Source organism: Salmo salar, chromosome 03, assembly GCF_965601325.2.
Source record: "Salmo salar chromosome 03, fSalSal1, whole genome shotgun sequence".
Taxonomy (NCBI): domain Eukaryota; kingdom Metazoa; phylum Chordata; class Actinopteri; order Salmoniformes; family Salmonidae; genus Salmo; species Salmo salar.
Genome location: NC_138293.1, coordinates 76,382,778 through 76,407,982, shown reverse-complemented (window position 1 = coordinate 76,407,982; position 25,205 = coordinate 76,382,778). Strand labels below are relative to the sequence as shown.

At 45.4% G+C, this 25,205-nt stretch overlaps 1 protein-coding gene across 4 annotated transcripts; it reads right to left on the bottom strand.

Moving 5' to 3' along the window:
- Nucleotides 1-365: 365 nt before the first annotated feature.
- On the bottom strand, nt 366-24,594 carry LOC123738972 (cAMP-dependent protein kinase catalytic subunit alpha). Of its 4 annotated transcripts, none has more exons than XM_082972254.1 (10): nt 23,917-24,594; nt 13,173-13,234; nt 12,493-12,621; nt 12,111-12,209; nt 9,626-9,708; nt 9,339-9,465; nt 6,256-6,351; nt 5,870-5,992; nt 3,938-4,102; nt 366-3,599 (listed from the first exon to the last, which is right to left on the bottom strand). In XM_082972254.1, the coding sequence occupies exons 1-10, from the start codon at nt 23,960-23,962 to the stop codon at nt 3,474-3,476; spliced, it is 1,056 nt and encodes a 351-aa protein (XP_082828380.1). In that variant the 5' UTR covers nt 23,963-24,594; the 3' UTR covers nt 366-3,473. The 4 variants fall into 4 exon arrangements, with proteins under 4 accessions (XP_082828380.1, XP_082828372.1, XP_082828364.1 ...); XM_082972246.1 differs by lacking the exon at nt 23,917-24,594 and adding an exon at nt 18,161-18,665; XM_082972238.1 differs by lacking the exon at nt 23,917-24,594 and adding an exon at nt 15,385-15,786.
- Nucleotides 24,595-25,205: the final 611 nt, after the last annotated feature.

Here is a 25,205-nt window from a genome sequence, read left to right as displayed (position 1 = left end):
ACCTGCTGTTATTACCATGGCGGTGGCTGGCTCCAGTCCAGACACATAGCCAGGAGCCATCTTATCAGTGACGCTATTCTCCTCCATCCTCATCCCATCTGACATGTTCTGGATAGATGGCCAGAGGCTGAACACTCATCTGGAAGGCCCCTGAGGAATAGACAGATTGACATACATATTTGTATAGGTGGTGTAGGCCCCCCCCCACACACACACACACAGGTTGAAATCAGCTCCTTGCATTATTTGTTCATCATGGCATCCCCTCCACCAAGATGTTCCTACAAACAACAATACATTTTCTGCCAACATACACATTCTGTTAGCAAAACAATCTGTATAATCTACAAAATATACTCATACAATTTTAATTTTAACAAGTAAAACTTTATTGGAATGATACATGTTGCAAAATATTACTTTATTTTTTTTAACATACTCGTTGTGTCCTAAGGGTATCCGTCAAGTTCTCCAGAAGGTAAGATAATTAAGACTGTCAAAGGCAGATATACAGTATTGTTTCCCGGGGGGGGGGTACAATAGACTACACCATCACCGTACCCAAATCGGGAAGGAAAAAGATTCAAATGTTTGTTGTTGAAAATACACTTAGAAAATATGAAAATTAAAGCAACATTTTCTCCATGGTGTAAAAAATGGAGACGTTCAATATGAAGAGTATGTAAAACTAGAACGCTAACAAAGACAAACAGAGTGAAAAGATGAAGACAGAGAAGCTGACGATAGGGTTATAATGATGCCGGGGGGAGTGGGAGGCGGTCAGTAGAAACAGGAACAAACATTTCATAGACATAAGGTCATGGGTCAGGAAAGCCAAATTACATTTTTAAAAGCTGTCACATCAGTGGTTCATGGAGCTTATCCTGCCACTCTAATCACTGAGTGACTTTTCCAGCACAAAACCTTAAATGTTTGCAGGACCAAATGGTAAAAATATTTTTCTGAACAACAATTGACCAACTTTCTAGTCACAACTTAAGCTTACATTATCACATTTCTTAAAAAAACATTTTAAATATAGACATGATTCGAGAAGTGAGGTGTGCTTCGAAGGATCCTAGCAAGGCAGTGGAGGTGACTGAATACCTGTAGCTGGCACTGACCCTCCCTTACCACTAATGATGCTTAGAAAGACCAGAGGGATGCAAAACAATGAATCAAGCTAAATCAGTTGGTTGTGGTATATGAATGGTTGCAAATCTCAAATAGTCATTAAAACATGTCATAGGTCTTGGACATCTTGCAGTTGTTGTTTTTCGTCACATGCAAGAACCGTGATTTTTTTAAATACATAACATTTCTTCAAAGAGCACAAGTTTGGAAGTCTGTATCTCCACTCGATACACATTTATTTTCTTCTGTAAAGTAGCCTTCTTACCATACTGCTCCAGACATTCAGATGCAACCTCTAATCATTTTCCAAAATTAGATTTTGTGAACATTCGGTAGAAATAAGCCATACTACAATAGACTTAATGACAAAACTGATTGAAGGATAAATACTGTATATTATCAAACAAGAAATGCATTTGCAAGAGGTGCACAAGGTGTGGTGCCTAATGAAGGCTGGTGGGGGTCCGAATCACTCAACATTTAGTGTTTACATAGGAAATTAATAACCTTATTACCCCAAATAAAAGCTTGTGGGAAAACAAAGCCTTGTTGAAAAATCAACTAAACCATGTCAATGTGTTGCGTCGTCACACCTCTGTCTACAAACCAGCCTTTGGTGAGATTTGGGCTGCGATTGTCTTGCATCCAAAAATATGACATTGCAAATAAAATAATCACAGGACAGCTTTTCAAAATCCATGAATCAGATTGTTATACATTTTTCTCATGAGGAAAAGGAAAATAATTTGACAAATTTACATCCTGAATTCCAACAGTCATACATTGTGACAGTGTCCATTTGAAGATGATGATTTCAGGGGATGTAGGAGTAAACAGGCCAGCAGCAGGTTGAACAGAGCTGGTGAATTAACATGATTAAATCAGCATTAACTGTTCACATCTAACTGAACACTGAATGAAATGACATGATTTCGGGCAGATAAAAAGCGGGCCTTGATCCATCCTACAAAAGGGGCAGGTGAGAGTCAGTCTGAACAATTTCAGATACCTCACCACGACCAGAGCTTTACGTCCTTTCACATCTTTTCTTTTAAAAGTGATATTATACAAAAATAACATGCATCATTTTGCTACTTTTTCCTGCGCATTAAAAACCACCACCTTCATAGTTAACTGACAAACATGTCTGCGTAAGCAATGTCCTTACTTTTGCAAATTTGGCAGAATTCATACTTGTTTGTTTATTTCTGAAATCTTCATTTCGGTTTCACAGCTAAGAGACAACTTTGGAAAAAAAGATGGATATTCACGTTTTTCTATAATATATCAACATACATGTATAAATGTGCTATGAATGAAATAAACACTAGTCATTATGTTAGTCACTGCGTTTTAACCCACCCTTCAACACTAACACACAAGCACAGATTGACTTGAGGACACAATGATCCTCAAAGGGTTTTAAAATGCTCTAATAAATTCAGTTGAAGAGGAAAAGACAGACTTAATTAACATTAGAAATGCTCATGTACACAATTTCACAGGTCCCCCCCAAAAAAGGTAGTAAGACCTAAATGAAGAGATAAATCATTGTTTCTCTGATCAAAAAGTGGTCAGCACTGCTTGAACTGCAAGCGATGAGAGAATCCTCCGAAACCAATAATCATGCCACAACGAGCGGACAGAAGGCGTGTGCAGTGTCAAGCTTTCAACTAGAAAGGGCACAAGGGCTGATGCCACCAATAGCCAAAGCTCTGCACCAATGCTTTCGACACGGTTTTGCAACCAGTTGGCATTATGATAGGCACGTCTGTTGGACTTGGTATTGCTTGGACAGATTCAGGATGGAGAGACAGAAGGGGGGGGGGGGGGGGGGGGGGGGGAGAAATTGGGGTAACAAGATAGGAGTGGGTGGACAATTACAAAACAAGAATGAGATGCCCTCATTCATTGAGAAGCTTGTAGAGAGGACCCACTCAGGAGGAGCCTAGATTCAGTACCAGAACATCAATGCCTCAACCTGCCTGCAATGACTCAAAATGTGTCGCTACACCTCTGCCAAGATACAAACCAACTGAAGAGAGAGGTGGTTAGCCCCTGCCCCTTCTACCCTTGCAATTAACACAAGAGGGAAAACAGGACATGGATAAGTAACAAGGTGAGAAACAATCAGAAAAGGCAACACTGCTGGCTCTTTCAGGTCTTTTCTCGCGTTCTTTTTCTCTCGCTCTTCATTTGGGGGGGTGGTTGTTACATTGTTGATGTCGTAATTACAAAATGCAAGTTAGCAGTCCAGCTTATCACCTCTCCTCCCATTTCCTTCTGTTCCCGCCTTCTCTCTCTACATCCCTGGCTCTTTCCGCTACTCCTGGTTGGGCCTAGAACTCGGCAAACTCCTTGCCACATTTCTCTGTGAAGGAGACTCGGATTTCCTCTTCCTCATAGTCGTCAAAGTTGCTGGTGTCACCGGGGCCTTTGCACTTGGGAATAAACGGTGCCTCCACCTGAAACACAGAGAATACTCAGATTCTTGCTACTGTAGCATTCAGTTTCATTCCTCAGTTTCTGACATATGCGGTTTGACAGTCACTGGTCATTCACTGGTTACGGACAACATGTTATTAGTCAAGTGGACCACGTTCCAACTCTGTAAGACTATGTGAGTAATGCATGTGTAACATGTCTCCAAACAAGACCAAGCCAAATGCATTAGCTCTGAATCATACCCCTTTAGCCATCCCTCCCTTTTCCAAACCCCAATCTCTCCGTCGCAACCAAACCTGCCTCTCTCCAGTGGCTATACAGTGAACAATAGAAGAGCCATGGAAGCAGGCCTTCTCACCTTCCTCTGGTAAATGGCAATCCAGTCAGTGGTGGCGAACCACTTGTGGCCCTTGATGTCGTTGACTCCGTTGCGCAGGTTTCCGAAGCGCTTGGTCAGGTCCACCTGGAGCAGGTTCCTCAGCAGGTCCTTCAGGTCCGAGCTGAAGTGGGAGGGAAAGCGCACCTGGGGACAGACACATCAAGGTTGTGTTCAGTAGAAAACTTTCCAAAACAGAAAAAAAAGAGGAACCATCTAAAGTCATCCCTTACAGAAATGTTAATTTTCCATAACAAATATGACTCAGTTACAGCAGATCAGAGATTGCCCATCGACTCTGACAGGGCCTGTTTACTCTTTCCCCCCCTAATGATTATGATTGGGGCTAGATCGGCTCAGATCTAGGATCAGCTTATGAGAAACTTCAACAGGTATGTGGCTCACTGCAGAGAGAGGTCAGTGGGTCATGTGGACACCACAATATATTTACAGTGGGGCTGTGGAGTCATCATGATCAAATAGGTCAGGAGAAGTGAGCTAGAATTCAGCCTAACAAAGTGCTGTGTATGTATGAAGACACCAAGGTCAGGGGTCAGAAGAGACTAATGCTTATCTTAAGATAGCAACAAAAGCAGGTAAGGCACAGTAGGACAGTGACAAGGTTTCCATCCATAATGCATGATGGAAACAGGAAATGCCGAAACAATTTTATAAATGCAAACAGATCATTTGTTAGTTCGACATGGTGGGATCTTTTTGTGTCTCTAAAATGAATGTGAAAAATGGCAGTAGAAACACCTTTAAGCGCAAATATTGATATAATTTGTATTTATTTATTTCACCTTTATTTAACCAGGTAGGCAAGTTGAGAACAAGTTCTCATTTACAATTGCGACCTGGCCAAGATAAAGCAAAGCAGTTCGACACATACAACATAGAGTTACACATGGAGTAAAACATACAGTCAATAATACAGTAGAAAAATAAGTCTATATACAATGTGAGCAAATGATGTGAGATAAGGGAGGTAAAGGCAAAAAAGGCCATGGTGGCAAAGTAAATACAATATAGCAAGTAAAACACTGGATTGGTAGATTTGCAGTGGAAGAAAGTGCAAAGTAGAAGTAGAAATAATGGGGTGCAAAGAATCAAAATAAATAAATACAGTAGGGGAAGAGGTAGTTGTATGGGCTAAATTATAGATGGGCTATGTACAGGTGCAGTGATCTGCTCTGACAGCTGGTAATGACCACCATACCGAAGTAAACTTGGAATCAGGTCGATATGTTGTGTGGTCCTCTCACTTTGACTTGGAAAAGCATGCAGTTTATTAAGCTACAGATAGAAATAAGTTATGAACTTCACAGGGTGATGAAAGTAGAAGGTGATGAGCTTGATGCTCCTTTCCAATAAATCTCCAGGGTCTTATTCTGGTCACATGATGATCGATGCTTGGCTGCCGTTTCACCCCCAAATAATATTGCTCTTATCCATAATAATCTCAATGTAGGTAGCCTACCTGCACTGTATCTGCGAGATGTTGGCTGAGCACACATGCGAAGACCAGAGCTATATAAACGCAACAGTTTGTGACAAAACCATCAGTAGAGTTGATCACTTCGATGGAAACACATTTAACATGTAATTTTCCATTTCAGTACATGGGAATTGACCTCAAAAGTTAGTATGTGTAGTACGTCATCACGCACAGCCGTTTATTCACAACAAGTCTATTTGATAGAAACATCTCTAGTGGGAAAATGCGCATATTATTTTATGCATATTTTAGAATACTCGCATGAAAATCGGTTTTAAATTGGATGGAAACCTAGCTACAGACATTAATTAGTTTGGAGGTAAATGACAATGAACTGCCTTATCTGACTGGTACTGAAAGCAGATCTTAAAGGAAGAGTGTAATCTGGGTTTCTGTCTGATGTACTCTGTACTCACCTTCCCTGATACAATCTTCTCATAGATCTGAATGGGCTGATCAGCGAAGAAGGGAGGATAGCCAGCAGCCATCTCATAAATCAGCACGCCCAGAGCCCACCAGTCCACCGCCTTATTATAACCCTGGAGGGGGTAGAGAGAAAGGAGTGTTAGATTCCCAGGGAAAGAGGCAGAACCAAGCACAAAAAGAAAGAATGGGAACGTGTCATAAATAGGCTCTTCTGTAGTTAGCGGTTGTAATCGTGGTCAGAGTTGTTTGTGAGTGGCTGTAGTGACATGATCTTTGCTGTGTCGTGGTAATGACCCCTATGTTGTGGTAAAAACCCCAGTGTTGTTATGGATACGAGGTGTGACGGCAGGACGGGGGTTTGGTGGTGACCACTCACTTTGCTAAGGATGATTTCGGGGGCCAGGTACTCCGGAGTGCCACACAGCGTCCAGGTCCGGCCCTTCACTCGCTTTGCAAAACCAAAATCTGTTACCTGGGAGGAACACAGAGGTGTCTCAGCAATGACAATCAACAGTTCAGTTCTGACATTCACTTAAAGTTATACTTCCAGGAATTTGGCAATGATGCCCTTTATCAACTACCCCAGAGTCAGATGAACTCGTGGATACCATTTTTATGTTTCTGTGTCCAGTATGAAGGAAGTTAGAGGTAGTTTTGCGAGCCAATGCTAACTAGCTTTAGCATAATCACTGGAAGTCTATGGTATCAGCTAGCATGTGATCCCTTTAACACTTGAACCACCTGGCCTTTCAGCCTACCAGCAGCCGCTAGAGAACGTTGCCGTGCGTTCCCTTTAGCATATGTATCAGATGCATATCAACCCGCAAGGTGTAGCAAACATAAGCACAAAGTAAAATGTAAAAGAGAATTGTATCAACCTGCAAGGCACTGTCAAATGATTAACATGGGCGTCAATACTGATAAATAAGCATAGCAAACTTATTACACTCGTTGTTCTAGATTAAATCAACGTCTTCACCCTTATCATTCAGTTAGGTCTCATTTAAATTAGATTGTGAAGTAACTTGCACAATTCTCACCCATTCCATCATTTGTCATTCATTCAGGGGGTTGGCATCATTTGCTTCCTTGGATAGAGTCAAGGATATGTTTGGCATTTTTCTAAAGGCCTACTTCAACATGTAGCATGTTTTCGTTTCCCTTACAATACATTAGATTAGTAATAGAGTTATAGTAAATTAAACAGTCCCATAACAGCATATTTTACAAAGTAAAACGTAAAAGAGAATGGTATCAACCAGCAAGGCACGCAGTTAAATTATTTGCTTCTGACAAATAGGCATAACAAAATCATTACACTATTGTCTTCTTAAATTAAATCAACCTCCTTATCATTCAGTTTGGCCTAATTTAAATTACATTGTGTACTAAGGTTTATTTATTTAAGAGCATTTACAAAATCAGGGCATGTATAATGCATTTCATATGTAGTATGGCCAGCCATTAGTGCTACCTGTCGAGCCGGCCAGCCATTAGTGCTACCTGTCGAGCCGGCCAGCCATTAGTGCTACCTGTCGAGCCGGCCAGCCATTAGTGCTACCTGTCGAGCCGGCCAGCCATTAGTGCTACCTGTCGAGCCGGCCAGCCATTAGTGCTACCTGTCGAGCCGGCCAGCCATTAGTGCTACCTGTCGAGCCGGCCAGCCATTAGTGCTACCTGTCGAGCCGGCCAGCCATTAGTGCTACCTGTCGAGCCGGCCAGCCATTAGTGCTACCTGTCGAGCCGGCCAGCCATTAGTGCTACCTGTCGAGCCGGCCAGCCATTAGTGCTACCTGTCGAGCCGGCCAGCCATTAGTGCTACCTGTCGAGCCGGCCAGCCATTAGTGCTACCTGTCGAGCCGGCCAGCCATTAGTGCTACCTGTCGAGCCGGCCAGCCATTAGTGCTACCTGTCGAGCCGGCCAGCCATTAGTGCTACCTGTCGAGCCGGCCAGCCATTAGTGCTACCTGTCGAGCCGGCCAGCCATTAGTGCTACCTGTCGAGCCGGCCAGCCATTAGTGCTACCTGTCGAGCCGGCCAGCCATTAGTGCTACCTGTCGAGCCGGCCAGCCATTAGTGCTACCTGTCGAGCCGGCCAGCCATTAGTGCTACCTGTCGAGCCGGCCAGCCATTAGTGCTACCTGTCGAGCCGGCCAGCCATTAGTGCTACCTGTCGAGCCGGCCAGCCATTAGTGCTACCTGTCGAGCCGGCCAGCCATTAGTGCTACCTGTCGAGCCAGCCAGCCATTAGTGCTACCTGTCGAGCCAGCCAGCCATTAGTGCTACCTGTCGAGCCAGCCAGCCATTAGTGCTACCTGTCGAGCCAGCCAGCCATTAGTGCTACCTGTCGAGCCAGCCAGCCATTAGTGCTACCTGTCGAGCCAGCCAGCCATTAGTGCTACCTGTCGAGCCAGCCAGCCATTAGTGCTACCTGTCGAGCCAGCCAGCCATTAGTGCTACCTGTCGAGCCAGCCAGCCATTAGTGCTACCTGTCGAGCCAGCCAGCCATTAGTGCTACCTGTCGAGCCAGCCAGCCATTAGTGCTACCTGTCGAGCCAGCCAGCCATTAGTGCTACCTGTCGAGCCAGCCAGCCATTAGTGCTACCTGTCGAGCCAGCCAGCCATTAGTGCTACCTGTCGAGCCAGCCAGCCATTAGTGCTACCTGTCGAGCCAGCCAGCCATTAGTGCTACCTGTCGAGCCAGCCAGCCATTAGTGCTACCTGTCGAGCCAGCCAGCCATTAGTGCTACCTGTCGAGCCAGCCAGCCATTAGTGCTACCTGTCTAGCCAGCCAGCCATTAGTGCTACCTGTCTAGCCAGCCAGCCATTAGTGCTACCTGTCTAGCCAGCCAGCCATTAGTGCTACCTGTCTAGCCAGCCAGCCATTAGTGCTACCTGTCTAGCCAGCCAGCCATTAGTGCTACCTGTCTAGCTAGCCAGCCATTAGTGCTACCTGTCTAGCTAGCCAGCCATTAGTGCTACCTGTCTAGCTAGCCAGCCATTAGTGCTACCTGTCTAGCTAGCCAGCCATTAGTGCTACCTGTCTAGCTAGCCAGCCATTAGTGCTACCTGTCTAGCTAGCCAGCCATTAGTGCTACCTGTCTAGCTAGCCAGCCATTAGTGCTACCTGTCTAGCTAGCCAGCCATTAGTGCTACCTGTCTAGCTAGCCAGCCATTAGTGCTACCTGTCTAGCTAGCCAGCCATTAGTGCTACCTGTCTAGCTAGCCAGCCATTAGTGCTACCTGTCTAGCTAGCCAGCCATTAGTGCTACCTGTCTAGCTAGCCAGCCATTAGTGCTACCTGTCTAGCTAGCCAGCCATTAGTGCTACCTGTCTAGCTAGCTAGCCATTAGTGCTACCTGTCTAGCTAGCTAGCCATTAGTGCTACCTGTCTAGCTAGCTAGCCATTAGTGCTACCTGTCTAGCTAGCTAGCCATTTGACTATGTGCGTGTTCTCACCTGTATGTATCCCTGGTTGTCAATGAGCAGGTTCTCTGGTTTCAGGTCTCGGTAGATGAGGTCCAGTGAGTGAAGGTATTCAAAGGTCAGAACAATTTGGGCGGCGTAGAAGCGGGCGTGGGGCTCACTGCAGGCAGAGAGACGAGAGGTCAGAGGGTAACGTGGACACCACAATATATTTACTAGGAGGCTGTTGTGGAGTCATGGTCTATGGAAAATGGGGAGGGTCAACTACTGTAGCCATTTGGTTATATTTCCAACAGTGGGAGACAGGTAAACAGACTCACCTGAACCTGCCAATTCTCCTTAAATGTGAGAACATCTCACCACCAGGGACATACTCCATCACCATATACAGGTTAGTGTTGTCCTACAGAGAGAAATATTTCACACATTTGAGTTGTGAACCTCACCTTCACACACAAACTTGGAAGTATGTTCACACACCCCAGGGTTTCCGTTATGAAAATGTGGCGCCGGACATTTGACCGTATTTAAAATTCACCAGACACGTTTGCATTGGGAGCGTAACCTGATCAGGGGGTCCACCCACGGTGCTCAGAATGACAGAAATCACATTTACATTATTCATCGTAACAGAACATGCAAGTCCTGGATGCAATGAGGTGTGTCCTTACCGTACACTTTGAAGATGTTAGATTAACTGTCCACATGTACTTTTCCCTCAGCCAACAAGACCAGTAACAAATAGTAAAATCACTAGCCTTTGCACAAGCAGAGCGCGAGTTTCAACTTTGGAGAAGCTCATTTTCACCATAAAAAAAAAAATTGCACCTTTATAATAAAGCATTCCATGCATCATCACATTTGCAGACCTATGTAAGAGCCTACTATTTGTAATGTGATGAGCATATTGGATAGTCATAATTTAGGCTAATAATATAACTCAATCAAATGTTTGCAAAAAAAGACAGTTAGATGCATGGCTGTGTGCATATAGTGTAGAGGCCTGGGCCACAGCAGACACCTTTTTTCTTTCTTTGCATGGGAAAAACATCTCATTCAATTCTACTACACTTTGACTGGAGACATTAGCAGAACCTTTAACACCACAAACTACAGGATAGCCTACTCTGCTGCCATTGACAAACAGACCAATAAACACAGCGCTGCCCATAGAATAGGCCTATGAGAAGGGAAGACAAATAGAATGAGGTCCATCTAAACTGGAGGAGGAAATGATTGTCCAAAAACAAAACTTAAGCGGCACTGACCCAACAATGATAGAATGAGTAAGAGCAGTGCACAGTCACTGGTGATCTGGCCGATGCTCTCCGCTGTTGCCAATAAGATAGGCTTACTGTTTAAGTTGAATTTTGATAACTAAAAGACAGTTGAGTCTTTTCATTGTCTTCTCTTTACAGAAATAGCCATATGCTTTCCAAACTGTGTTTTCCCACAATTTAATTAGGAAATATTGCGATATGCCTAGATGTGCCTCTACTTTTCAATGACAGTGGCAACCCAAATTGCCTTTCCTTACGACTATAGGCAATGCAATTTAAAACAATCCACAATTGTCTTGTTTTTAAGGCTAGGGGAAGCTAATGTTCCTCTGTGGCCAATTCATGCTTTAGTAGCCTCACTTGAATGATTATAGAGAAATAAATACATAAATTAAGACACTAGTAGGCCAATTAGGCTAAATCATTTTGGCAATTTAACTCAATTTAGTTCGGGAAAGCTTTCCCTAGCCTTTTGGATGCACCCCTATGAGCCCATGTCAATCTACTATCCCCCATAGTAGACAAGTTGACCTGTTCTATTGGTCAGCTTGTGGAGAAAGAAATAGCCCAAATAGACTGCGACAGCTGTGGGACGATAGAGCCCAAATTCATATAACCAGTAGGCCTGGCTACATTAAAACACAAATGAATGTGATGCAACAGATCAAAACGTTTAGCTTAAAATGTTGAGCGACTATTAACATTATTAGCGCACCAAGGCGACATGAGAACGTGCATTTGGCTACCGGACAATAAAAAACTAGTTGAAAACCAATAGAACATGAGAGAAATAGTCTACTGGTTTCAATGCTATATGGAAGTCTATATTAAATAATTGCCTCCACGGATATGGTGTGATTTTGCCAAGGCTACTTTGAAGCAAGGTAAGACATGCCTCATAATATGTAGTAAAACATTTCAAATAGTAAAGTAGCTATAGGTTCTCAAAATGCAAACTACAATTTAAACGTGCTGATGAAGCCTGCGTTCCGTTGCCTATGCATTTGAATGGTGAACAGGAAGCACACTTCAATTACCAGTTGAGAAGCTAAAATATTAGCTATTTTTAATCATGGCCCAGGAACTATTTTTAACACACAATTTAGAATTATTGCGCAGTGATTGGGCTTATAAAAGCACTGTCTGACAGATTTCGCTCTCAAAGGTTCTGTATCGGTATGCTGTGCGCGTGTGATAAGAGACATAATGAATACACACACACACACACACACGTGCCAATTTAATTCCTCAAAATGATGCAAATTAATACATACCGATAATCATCGGTCAAACGTATTTACATCAACTGGTCCATCATTGAATAGGCAAAAATAAATAAAAAAATAAATAGTCATTTGCAAAGGTTTTATTTTTTTTTCTTCTCCCGGACCATTGGCCAGTGCCAATTTTATTTCGCATCTCAAAAAAATAAAATAAATGCATCAGAAATCTGGCTATTACCGGCTAACGGAAACCCTGATGCACACACACGAACACATGCACCCACACACGCGTCCAGCAGTACCTTGAAAGAGTGCTCCAACCGCACCAGGAAGGGGAAGCTGACGGCCTGCAGGATGCGTTTCTCATTCAGCGTGTGTTCTATCTGCTTCAGCTTCACCACCTGAGGGGAACAAACCAGGACACCTTGTTAAGCAAGGAGCCCCCTACATCTCTGACTAATAGGCTGAGAGACAGTAACAGCACCAGAGTTGAGGCGGTCAATTCCATTTCACATAAATTAACTCATGAGATTAATATACATTTGTATTCATTAATATAAAAATATCTACATGCACTGTAAAAGAGGACTTGGAGTCAATTCACCAACTGAATTTGAATGAAATCAAACCCAGCTCTGAAAACCATACAATGTACAACTGACTCCCTAGGCCACATTACCATACCTTCTGTTTGTCAAGTATCTTCATGGCAAAATGCTGGCCCGACTCTTTGTGCTTGACCAGCATGACTCGACCAAACGAGCCCGTGCCCAGGGTCTTCAGACGATCAAAGCCATCCAAGGCCGCAGTGTTCTGGAGAGGAGAGCATGTCAATTAGAACAGGGAAACAAGCCCAACACCAGCCAGAATGTCTATCAGGGTGCCAGAGTCAGGACGAGTAGCAACACTGGACTCAAACTTCACACCGTCCTGTCAAAAAAACAGCAAAGGCAGGATACCATATGGATTCTGAGACATTCAAAAAGTGCAATGCGTCAGGCAATTGCTGTTAGTCCTGCCAGTGCACACATATTGCAGCAAAGGTATGAGTCATTCTTACATTAGTACAATAGCAAATTAAATATGTGTTAAGCTAAAAGAAAAAGTAGGGAAAGTGTTATGCTAAATGCTGCACATAATCAGTAAAGATATCATTCTATGGAGACCAGGTTCATTTATTGTGTATGCCCCAAAGCATAAGAAAATGAAAAGTTCCAACAAATGTGATTCTAGTTAGATCCAGCAGAGGGCACACTTCTCTTCTCTCACCCAGGCGTAACTGACACTGGGCTGGTATGCTGGGGTCTTTCTGAGCATGTGCAGGCCTATCATTCATTCCCACACTTCCCTCTTTCCCAACTCACCTGTGCTGGATTCTCCCATTTCTTGAGGAAATCCTCTTTGGCTTTGGCAAGAAACTCCTTCACTGTAACAGAGGGAACAGATGGTTTAGCACCTACCCTACTTCATGACACACTGATTCCATCAGACACATTTAGATGAGAACGAGGATGTTGTGATAGAGTTCAGCAGAGGTTCACGTCTATAACCACTGACCAGCGCTATAATATAAAGACTTCTCTGTAAGGCTAAACTGTGATATTTTGGAGATGAACTTGAGCGTGTGTTAGAGTGAGTCTTGTGTGTACCTTACCTGTGGCACAAGTATATCCTATGTGTAGCCTAGCCCAAGGCTGTCCATCTCCCTCACTCTGGCCACACACAGACAGGACTTATTTCCACTGATGTTGAAGCCAAATCGACTGAGTTCATGTTATCTAATACTTCCTCCTCCAGCCATGTCAGAACGGGAGCAGAGAGCCAATCAATACAGGCAGTCTATGTGAATGTATTGTGTGTGTGAACACATTACTGTCTCTGTGCCAGTGAATGTGTGTGAGATTTTATCCACTCCAAAGTGACTTATCATAACCTTTATACAGTCGCACACTCTAACGCACGCATGCACACAGACACGGCATCACATGCAGAAGTGCAGCACATCTCTCCCTCTTATCTTTATTGGGCTGATCACTGTGTGCTTTGTGGGAACATGTAGATAGATACCAGCCCTTCCTCATTAATCCCTGCTCATATCTATCTGTGCCTCAACACTGAGGACAGTGGCTGGCTGCTACTTGTATGAAAGTACCACTCAACAATGGCTGGCAGGCTGCTACTAGTATGAAAGTACCACTCAACACTGGCTGGCAGGCTGCTACTAGTAAGTTAGTACCACTCAACACTGGCTGGCAGGCTGCTACTAGTAAGTTAGTACCACTCAACACTGGCTGGCAGGCTGCTACTAGTAAGTTAGTACCACTCAACACTGGCTGGCAGGCTGCTACTAGTAAGTTAGTACCACTCAACACTGGCTGGCAGGCTGCTACTAGTAAGTTAGTACCACTCAACACTGGCTGGCAGGCTGCTACTAGTAAGTTAGTACCACTCAACACTGGCTGGCAGGCTGCTACTAGTAAGTTAGCACCACCCAACACTGGCTGGCAGGCTGCTACTAGTAAGTTAGCACCACTCAACACTGGCTGGCTGCTACTAGTAAGCAGTACTATTAATACTACTATAGGAGACAGAGGGTTGAGGGCAGGAGGAGGAGGATGATGTGTACACTACAGTAAATCAATGGGTTTGTCAGAGGAAAGCGGAACATTTAAATCTGTCACCCTCTTAAACCAGTATGCAATTCTCTTTAAATTAAAAGACTAAACAGATCTCGAAACCTTGTGTGTCAATTTATGGCTCATACATGGATAGCCTAATACACCATCTGTAATCTGGAGAAAGCCACGCAATCCTTACATTCCATAAACGTTTTGTTCTGGCGAGCTGCGTGCTTGTCCCTTTCATAGTAAAAACACTTCATTCGTAATATATTGTAAGAATTGGAATTCGTAACATATCATACAAAATGGATGACGTTGTACACAATTATTGGGGAACCATTTTGGCTCGTGAGAACAACTTTCAAAAATACTGGATGAAATTATACAAGACCTCTGTAGCATCAGTAACAGTCAAAACCTCAAAGCCATACAAACCCTTGTGATCAGCACTAATATCTCCTCAGTGGTCCTGCTTTTCTCCATTCACAAAGGGGCTATAAACACCCACCCACCCCTCTAGCAGCTCTCTGGGGAACAACTCCAACCGAAGAGGAAGGCCAGAGAGCAGCACTGACCAAAGTTCATATAAACATGACAACAATCATGTTGCTCCCATGCCAGAGCCAATGAGAAGAAAAGCAGACTAGTCTCCTGGGAGAGTACATTTCCCAGTCAGTTTGTTCCTTTATTCCCAGCTAAGTAAACCCCAACAGAGTCTCCCATAGAAGACACCCCTTCCATACTGTAGGCCTACAGCCAGAACTAAGGAGTGGAGTGGAGTCTAGCTATCAAACAGCTCAACAGTTAAACCAACAATGGCCCAAGTGGAATTGACTTGATCTAATGCAGCCTTTTTGTTAGATTTGCGAGGCTCGGCTGCCACGAAAACCATCTGATGGGTAGAAGATGATTCCTGGTCCTTCTAGCCTTCCTCTCCACTGCCACCCTCCCTTACCGTCAGGGATCATTATGGGCATCTCTGGTGCTGCAACCGCAGCCTCTGCAGCCCCGGAGCCAGAGGTGGGCCCAGACTCCCTCTTCCTGCTACCATGCCTCCTGGAGCTCTTCCTGTGGCTGTCTGAGCCTGACATCAGCCCTGTCACTTCTACGTCGCGACCTGCCTCTTCTTCCTCGTTCCTCCTCACAGTGGTTGGCTCATCGCCCCTTCTCCCATTACGTTCACGTCCAGAAACCCAGACAACCTTCAACCTTCTTGGTTTCTTCTCTCACCTTCTACATTCACTTTCCAGTTTCATCTGTCTGTCTTGTGTCCTGGCATAGAGCAGAGCTCACTCAGCAGCCAGAGCCCCTGGTAGTCCAGAGCCAAACAAAGCCCACAGTGCTGTGCTCTCGTTTCAACAACTCACATAGATCAATTGGACCTGTGCTCCGTTTGTATCTATATTTATTCTGCACACAGTTCTACCTCCTGTTCCCTATCCTGTAAACACACACACACACACACACAGCAGGGGCCTGGTCACCAGGGGGAGGGGCATCACCACAGCCAGGGGTTATATTTATGAAGCCCAGAGAGGAACTCTCCTATGGAAAAAAAGGCAATACAGTCCTCTGCTCTGTCAAACCAGGAGATCAACCTGAATTCCTGGCACCATCAATATTACTCTCATCAACACAACCCATCAGTAGACCAAGGGTTTTTCCTGCTCAGATCATGTGATCAGGAAAACCTCCTGGGTCTATGGAAGTACCCATGTGAGATGCCACAGCAGGACAGTGTGAAACCATTTCAGATGTTTTCCAAAGAGGAGCTTTTCTAAAGAAAAACCACAGTCACAAACCAACCACAGCAGTCACAAACCAACCACAGCAGTCACAAACCAACCACAGCAGTCACAAACCAACCACAGCAGTCACAAACCAACCACAGCAGTCACAAACCAACCACAGCAGTCACAAACCAACCACAGCAGTCACAAACCAACCACAGCAGTCACAAACCAACCACAGCAGTCACAAACCAACCACAGCAGTCACAAACCAACCACAGCTAAAACACATCCCCTCTAGTGCCCAATGCAACACACACCACTGTGCCCCTGCATCCAGGATCGATGTCCCAATCAATCCCATCTCTCCCCTGGGCTTGGCTGGGACCCTGTGACGCAGGCACAGGGGGTTAGATAGGGGCGCGCTGACCGAGATTTCACTCTGGAGCCCACCAAACCACATCCAGTCCACATCAGACCTCATTTATAGAGCACACAGCCCGCAGGCAACGCAGTAGAGACAGTGGACGAGTGGAGCTGCACATAGAGACGTGGGGGAGGGGGTGATACAGAAAGCCACACTGTTGTGGGGGGGGGGGGGGGGGGAAGCTATATATAGTGAAAGAGGAAGCGAAAGAGAGTGAGGATGCAGAGAGACTGTTGGGTGTGAGAGAGTCCAGAGGAAATAAGTGATAAGTCCACAACCCAGCCACTTCACAGACCTCAGTCCTTACAGTCCTCGTGGTTTGCTTCTCTGGCCACTGTACTGTCAGGTACTTAGGTTCAGTCAGTACTTGGAGTTACAAGAGGTGAGAGTGACTGGGCGTTCTTACAAGAGTATCTGAGCACGCCCAGAAGAACAAAGTGCCTTTAAAAAGAGAGTCAAGAAGTGCTGTGCTATACAAATACCAGCCTGGCCCTGTTATGCAAGCCAGTGTAAACCACCCTGCCAGACATATTTATAGCCACAGTGGAAGCTCCACCTTGACAGTGTAGCGTCACAGGGCCAAATGCATGTCATTTCATACAGAGAGGGACCGTCTACTGAGCAGTACCCCCCACACAGAGAGGGACCGTCTACTGAGCAGTACCCCCACACAGAGAGGGACCGTCTACTGAGCAGTACCCCCACACAGAGAGGGACCGTCTACTGAGCAGTACCCCCACACAGAGAGGAACCGTCTACTGAGCAGTACCACCACACAGAGAGTGACCGTCTACTGAGCAGTACCCCCACACAGAGAGGGACCGTCTACTGAGCAGTACCCACACACAGAGGGATTGTAGACAACGATGGAATGACATGTTCAGATATGTAAACCCAGATTGAAGGAAGCTAGGGTGAGAGTCAGACATCTTGTCCCCGAGACAGACACATGTGGCCAGGAGCCCATAGAGGGAACCCCGCTGGACAGACACACAGACAGGTTTCCTGGGAGACAGACAAACGGCTTCCCTGGAACTTTGTGACGCAGCCGACACCAGGCAACAGAACAAACACGAGGTGCTGAATCAAAAAGAGCTTTGTGTGTGTGTGTTGGCCACACAACATCAGTCCAAAACAACAAACCTAGCCAAAAACCAAAGCGAGTCTACTTTCGTAAAACCCGGACCAAAGCATAGTCATCCTGCCCAACACACACAGCTATGTCTTACTATACTTGTGACAACTTTTTGGGGACTAAAATTCTATTTTCCCTAAACCTAATTCTAACCCCAACATTGCCTTTTTACAAGTGAGAATCAGCAAAATGTCCACACTTCTGAATTTTAGTTGGTTTAGCATTGGTGTGAGAACCTTTGGTACTCACAAGTATAGTAAAACGCACAGAGAGCAACGAATCCACAAGAGAACTGGAAAACAGTGTGATTATGTGTATGGACAGCTGACAGTCACAACCCCCCCACCCTCAAGCCACCCCAACCAATCACTCCCCTCCCTCCGTGAGTGTCCGTGGGAACAGGCTCCGCCCCCTTGCTCCAGTCCAGTCAGTCACTCACTCCAGCAGTGGACCTCTGGCTCCTCCTGTGGCTGGCAGTGTCTGCCCTCCCCACCGCTGGTGTTTCCCAGACAGGGCCCACCGCGCTGGAACAGCCTCCCCGCCAGCCTGTGCAGCACCGACATGGCACCAGCCTCGGACCTGTAGCAACTAGCGAGGAAAAAGTGTCCTTCAGAGAGGAGCCCTGAACTTCGAGACAAGGGGAGCACCACCGACCCTTGGAGAATTCTGTATAGGAGGTGGGATATCTGACTAGACTTGAAGCTGTCCTGCCATGTAGGTAGAGACGAAGCCTGACACTGTGCAGCAATGAGTCCAGAGGCTCCTCCACTTCCTGCCTGAGCTCATACACTGTCCACCCTGCTCCTTCCTGTGGGCCCTTGCTCAGCGCTCCACAGCAACGTCTCTTCCCTGATACAGAGGTCAGGCCCAGGCTGAGAGACAGGGTCCACCTGAGCCGGACCTTAACCCTCACCGTCCTCTATAGTCTCGTCTCTCAGAGCAGGCTACATGTAGTCCTTTTCCTCCGGTTGTCTACTTGAAAATAGCTGCCCTGCCGTGGTGGGCGTAAGCATCTGAACCCCCGGTTTGCACCTGTCTCTGGGGATCAGGGCGGGCCCATAGCGAGGCCATCCAGGCCGATAAGGATGTCAAGCGTGGCATGTGGACAAACCTCCGACGGCCCTGGGACCTCCTCTCGCCCCCGCCCAGGGGTCGGATCTTAGCACTGTGCAGCTCTCCACTAATCCCTCCAGTAATACTACATCAACACCATTTAAAAACAAAGCTGTGTGCTTAGACAACTGAGAGGCAGTGGAGCTGTGATCTCTGGGCAGCCTCGTTTCAGTGGGACAGACAAGGGTTAACGCTACCAGGCTGGTCCGCTCTTCACATGTATGCTCTACAAGCAGCCGAGGCTCATTTCACAGATACCCATTCCAACCAAGCGCACGCCAATGTAACAGCTAGTGTTATGGATGCATAGCCTACACAACACTGTTTCCAAACCTGCTCCGGGACTGCCACTCCTCTACTTGTAAACAGAAAAAGCATTTCATGGAGTTTGGATGGGATGCTGCATTGCATTCACCCTCCATGGAAAAGCTCTAGAGGTGGTTCATTTCCATAGAGATACTGAACATTTCCGTTAGAGGGTTAAAAGACCAGGATATCAATGAGGGAGAGACAGTCACCACTTATAGAGAAGCAGAGACACAGTGGAACAGATAAGACCCTAGCCAGGGAGGAAAAGGGAAGCAGCGGGGAAACAAATGGATGGCACCGACTAAAAGAAGCTGCGCAGAGCAGCTTGAGAGGGAGTCACGACCCAGAGATGGGCAGGAGGGCACACAGAGTGTTCTTGTTCTAAATGCTGTTCATCACATGATGTTCAAGAGACTCCTCAGCGTCATGGTTCAGCCTGGAGAGGATCACACCACCCGCATCATATGACCCCGCCCATGTGCCTTCAGTGTCCCACCACGCCCTCCTCTCTCCTTCAGTCAAGTACAGTGTGGGATTCAAGGCTGATGACCACTACTGTGTTTACATTGGGGTTCCCCTGAGTAACATCCATTATATAAACAGTCAGACATCTGGCAAAGTTTGGCTTCTTAAAGTTGTATAGGCTGGGGCTGGGATAAACACTGAAATCCCAAAAAAGAGGACCATAACAAGGTCTATTCTGTCCTCTATTCCAAACTAGGCTGACTATTTCTCCTGAAAACCTGCATCCAAAAAGGACATTGCAGTGTGTTTAAGTCCTATACATAGCGATTTACACTGAAAGTAGAGGCTCTTCCCCTGCTACCTGACAGGTGTGCCTCTGTAGTGGCACCGATTGGCCTAGATCAGGGAAGGGTAACTGGCAGCCTGTGGCCGCCCCTTGGATCAATTTCCCTCAAACTATTTTTTTATAACATATAGGTGAGGGGGGACTCCGACAGGAACTTACTTTTCAGTGTTAGAATCAAATGTTATTTGTCACATGCTTCATAAACAAAATGCATGCTTCCCCGCCGAAACAGTTCGGAAGAGTTTGTGCATATATTATGACGACATTGTTTTTGGACTTCGGAGAAGGTTTTTCCGGCTGTTCGGGCCCACAACATTTTTTATGGAAGCAAGCAGAGTTCAGAGCCCCGTCAGTGATTGGTCAACTGTAGGGATTCTGCAATAAAGTATTTTTCATTCAACGAAAGAACTCATTTTCATGCACATTGTTTTATTACAAAATACTGCACCAAACATCTTAGTTAGATGTAAAATTTCGTGACTAAGATCATCTCTGCAAAAACGTCAACATTTGACAGAATTATTGAGTTATCTTAGATGAATTATAATTGAGGAAGTGTATACTGGCTACGGCGTCTCAAAAAGGATAAATAGTACTATTGCCACATTTCTCATTTTTCAAGCGAAAGTCTTAAAGGAATATGCAAGCACCCTCGTTCGGTTAGCCGAGTTCGGCTAGGCGCCAGCCGAACAGAAGCATGCCGACGTCTTAACAGTGAAACGCTTACTTACAGGCCCTTCCCAACAATGCAGTGAAAAATATAGAAAAAAGAATAACACGAGGAATAAATACACAATGAGTAAGGATAACTTGGCTATATACACGGGGTACCAGTACCGAGTCAATGTGTTGGGCACAAGGTAATTGAGATAGATATATACATATAGGTAGGGGTAAAGTAGCCAGGTAGCCTAGTGTTAGAGTGCTGGGCCAGTAACCGAAAGGTTGCTAGATCGAATCCCCGAGCTGACAAGGTAAAATCTGTGATTCTACCCCTGAACAAGGCATTTAACCCACTGTTCCTAGGCTGTAATTGTAAATACATTTGTTCTTAACTGACTTGCCTAGTTAAAAGGTAAAATAAAAAAAGTGACTAGGCAACAGGATAGATAAACAGTAGCAGCATGTGAGATGAGTTAAAAGAGTTAGTGCAAAGAGGGTCAATGCAGATAAGCAAATAGCTACCTGGACTAACTATTTAGTAGCGTTATGGCTTGGGGGGTAGAAGCTGTTCAGGGTCCGGTTGGTTCCAGACTTTGTGCATCGGTACCGCTTGCCGTGCAGTAGCAGAGAGAACAGTCTGACTTGGGTGGTTGGAGTCTGACAATTTACGGCCTTCCTCTGACACCAACTGGTATAGCGGTCCTTGATGTCAGAGAGCTCGGCCCCAGTGATGTACTGGGCCATACACACTACCCTCTGTAGCGCCTTGGGGTTGGATGCCAAGGGGTTGACATACTAAGCAGTGATGCAGCTAGTCAAGATGCTCTCAATGGTGCAGCTGTAGAACTTTTTTAGGATCTGAGGGTGCATGCCAAACCTTTTCTGCCTCCTGTTGGGGGAAGAGGCTTTGTTGTGCCTTCTTAACAACGGTGTTGGTGTGTGTGGACCATGTTAATTCCTTAGTGATGGGGACACCAGGAACTTGAAGCGCTTGACCCGCTCCACTACAGCCCTGTCGATGTGGATGGGGGAGTGTTCGGCCCTCCGTTTCCTGTGGTCCACAATCAGCTCCTTTGTCTTTCTGACGCTGAGGGAGAGGTTGTTGTCCTGGCACCACACTGCCAGGCCACTGACCTCTAAAGGCAGTCTCATCGTTGACTGCGATCAGGCCTACCACCGTTGTCTCATCAGAAAACGTAATGAAGATGTTGGGAGTCATGCACGGCCACGCTGTCGTGGGTGAACAGAGTACGGGAGGGGAGTAAGCACGCACCACTGAGGGGCCCCCGTGTAGAAGGTCTGTGTGGTGGGTGTGTTGTTGCCTAACCTCACCATCTGGGGGCAGTCTGTCAGGAAGTCCAGGATCCAGTTGATGATGGAGTTGTTCAGTTCCAGGTTCCAGCGCTTAGTGATGAGCTTGGAGGGCACTATGATGTTCAACAATGAGCTGTAGTCAATGAAAAGCATTCTCACATAGGTGTTCCCCTTGTCCAGGCGGGAAAGGGCAGTATGAAGTGCAATAGAGATTGCGTTATCTGTGGATCTGTTGGGGATGTATGCGAACTGGAGTGGGTCCAGGGTGTCTCGGATGATGGTGTTGCTGTGCGCCAAGCCATTCAAAGCATTTCATGGCTACAGATGTGATTGCTACGGGGCGAGAGTCATTTAGACAGATTACCTTGGCGTTCTTGGGCACAGAGACTATGGTGGTCTGTTTGAAACGACAGTATTACAGACGGTATTACAGAGAGCGAGATCACACAGTCATCCAGAACTGCTGGTGCTCTCATGCATGTTTCAATGGTGTTTGCCTCGAAGCAAGCATAGAAGGCATTTAGCTGGTCTGGTAGGCTCGTGTCACTGTGCAGCTTGTGGCTGAGTTACCCTTTGTAATCTGTGATAGTTTGCAAGCCCTGCCACATCCGACGAGCATCAGAGCCGGCGTAGTATGATTTTATCTTAGTCCTGTATTGATGCTTTGCCTGTTTGATGCCTCGTCAGAGGTCATAGCAGGATCTCATAAGCGTCCGGATTAGTGTCCCGCTCCTTGAAAGCCGCAACTCTAGCCTTTAACACAATAGTAGAATACACAAGGTGCAATTGCAAAATGTGGTTGTTCATCAGCGGTTTCTCTTGTTATGTCAGCTAACATTTTTTAGGTTGGTAAGTTAGTTTACCGCTATCTAAACTTGTTGTAATCATGGTTGAATTACCAACCGGGGTGGCCGCATCGATTTTGTTAGTCACTCTCAGTCATATATTAAAAACATTTATCTCGACCTTATGGCAAAATGTGTATTACTGTTGGAAATTAGTTGTAAACCTGCAACAGTTTCTCTACGCCCCATGACAAAATGTGTAGAACTCCAGGAAATTAATTATTATAACTTAAATTTAGCTTAGGGCCCCCAAAAGGCATTCTTTGGAGCCTAGGCCTCTGACTGCAAGTGTGGGTATCGATGTGGTTACGCAGACCCTCGTGCCACTGCGGCGCCAAATGAGGAGTTCAGATTTGTTGTGGCCCCCACCCACATCAAAGTTGCCCATCCCTGGCCTAGATAATGATGCAGTACAACCAACCATACAGGTGAAAGAGCAGTGTTGTAGTCAATTCAGTTGGAGTTTCACATCAAACTCAGTATTGGAAGTCCTGCGGAGAACTATCAATTTAAACTTAGCCAGTTGGTTTAAAAAGCTGACTCTTACAAATGAAAGAGAGGTGAGGCAGTGGATTTTATCCAATATAAAACAAATTTTACCTAGGTCATTTGGGAGGTTAATCAGTAATCAGAGGGACAAGAACTTGTGTAAATATCGTACTCCAGTGGAATTATTCAGTATTTTTGCATCTATTTGAGTTCACATACAGAGATATGACAGGTGGAAGCCTAGGCCTAGCATTTGTTGTGAAAATAGGGTGCAGTAGGTAGATATGTGTAGTGGTAATGGGCTGACATGGGCGTGTGTCAGTTGCCTGTCTGGTTTTGGGGGGTTTCCTGGCTACAACCAGACTAACCTTTTGGAAATTTAAGATAAAGGCTTTACCTTTGTCAATAACTATATAAGTGAAGAGGAGGGTCTGGGGCGAGTACAATTTACCATACACGCTTACAAGGCTAGAGATTGGAAAGAATACATACATGTAATGACTAGGTTACAAGAGGATCTTGAATGCATGTTGTATATTACTTTCATCCCTCCCGTGTAGCAATGAAGACATGTAACGCACCTTAGTTACTGTTAGTTGTCAAGCAGCTAGTACTACTAACAGTTACTAGTAGGAAGCAAAGTAAACTCACCACTTTCCATCTCGTTGCCCTTCTTGGCGGTGGGCGCGTTGCCCATGATTACAGGCCGATAGGGATCCCTTGGATCTGGGTTACTTTTGAGTTTTCACGAGCCTTTGGAGTTCTGTATTTGAGGAAGCTAGCTACTAGCTTGCTGCTATCATGGCTAACTAGCCAGCAGTGAGGTGTTAATTGTATTCCGCTACTACTTTTCCTTTATCCGGGGTTGGGGGGGGGGGTAAACTAGCTAGCTGCACAGGCTAGCTAGCTGGCCAGCCAATGGCTAGCCAACGACCCTAGCTAGCTAGCCGGTTTTCCCTCTATTTCGGTAGCGAATTTGCTTAGCTCTCCCTGGTACAATCAAGACCGTCGAACCGGTTCGGCGCGCCTAGCTGGCTCGCTAGCTATCGTCGCCTTCCTAGCTAGCTATCTATCTATCTATCAGTTACTTGCAGACCCCACTAAAGGCCCTTGATTTTCCAATGTATTCCGACACAAAACCCTTATATATCCACTTTTCCAAGTAAGTATTATTGCAAATCGATAGCAGCCCCTCCCTTTCCTTGAGCTCAGGTCCGATGATTTCTCAGGTTTCAGAACCGATCAGCTGTGGCTTACTTGCCAAAATCAACAGCCCTCCATTAATCCTCAGACTACAGAGAGACGAACTCTTGCTTCAGAGATCCACCCCCTGAATATACCTCATTGGCCAATACTTATGTGACAGACAGTACGAGACAACTGTTGATTGGATATGCATCAGTAAATCCAAACGTTGTGATGTTGTGATTTGTCTATTGGTATCTGTCAAATTGTCTTTTTAGCCCGCCTTCTCAGACCAGCTAATAACGTCATCTATTATTTTCCTCTAGTTTACCAAATAGTTGGTTTTTCCTTGCTGATTTTGGTTAACTCAATGGTCGAGAAATACAGGTATGATTCACCTCTTCCAAAAGTTCGTCTTATTCGTGCATACTAAAGTATTATCGAAATGCTAGGCCTGTAGCAAACTGTCCCTATACCGACCCCTCCCGCCCGACTAATCCGTGATTGGCTGTGTGACGTCAAGACGGGCTATTTTTAGAAAGTTGGTCAGAATTTAACGCACGCAGAGACTACGTTTTCAGAATATCTAACCACTTGATACATTCCAAGTTATATTGGTAAATGTACATTTATATTGAGTAATTTAGCAGATCGACGCTTTTATCCAGAGCGAATTACATGCATCTAAAAACAGCTAAATTGGACAAAAATGTAAATGTTGTTAGTATGACTGGTAAGGAAACCAGTGTCATTTA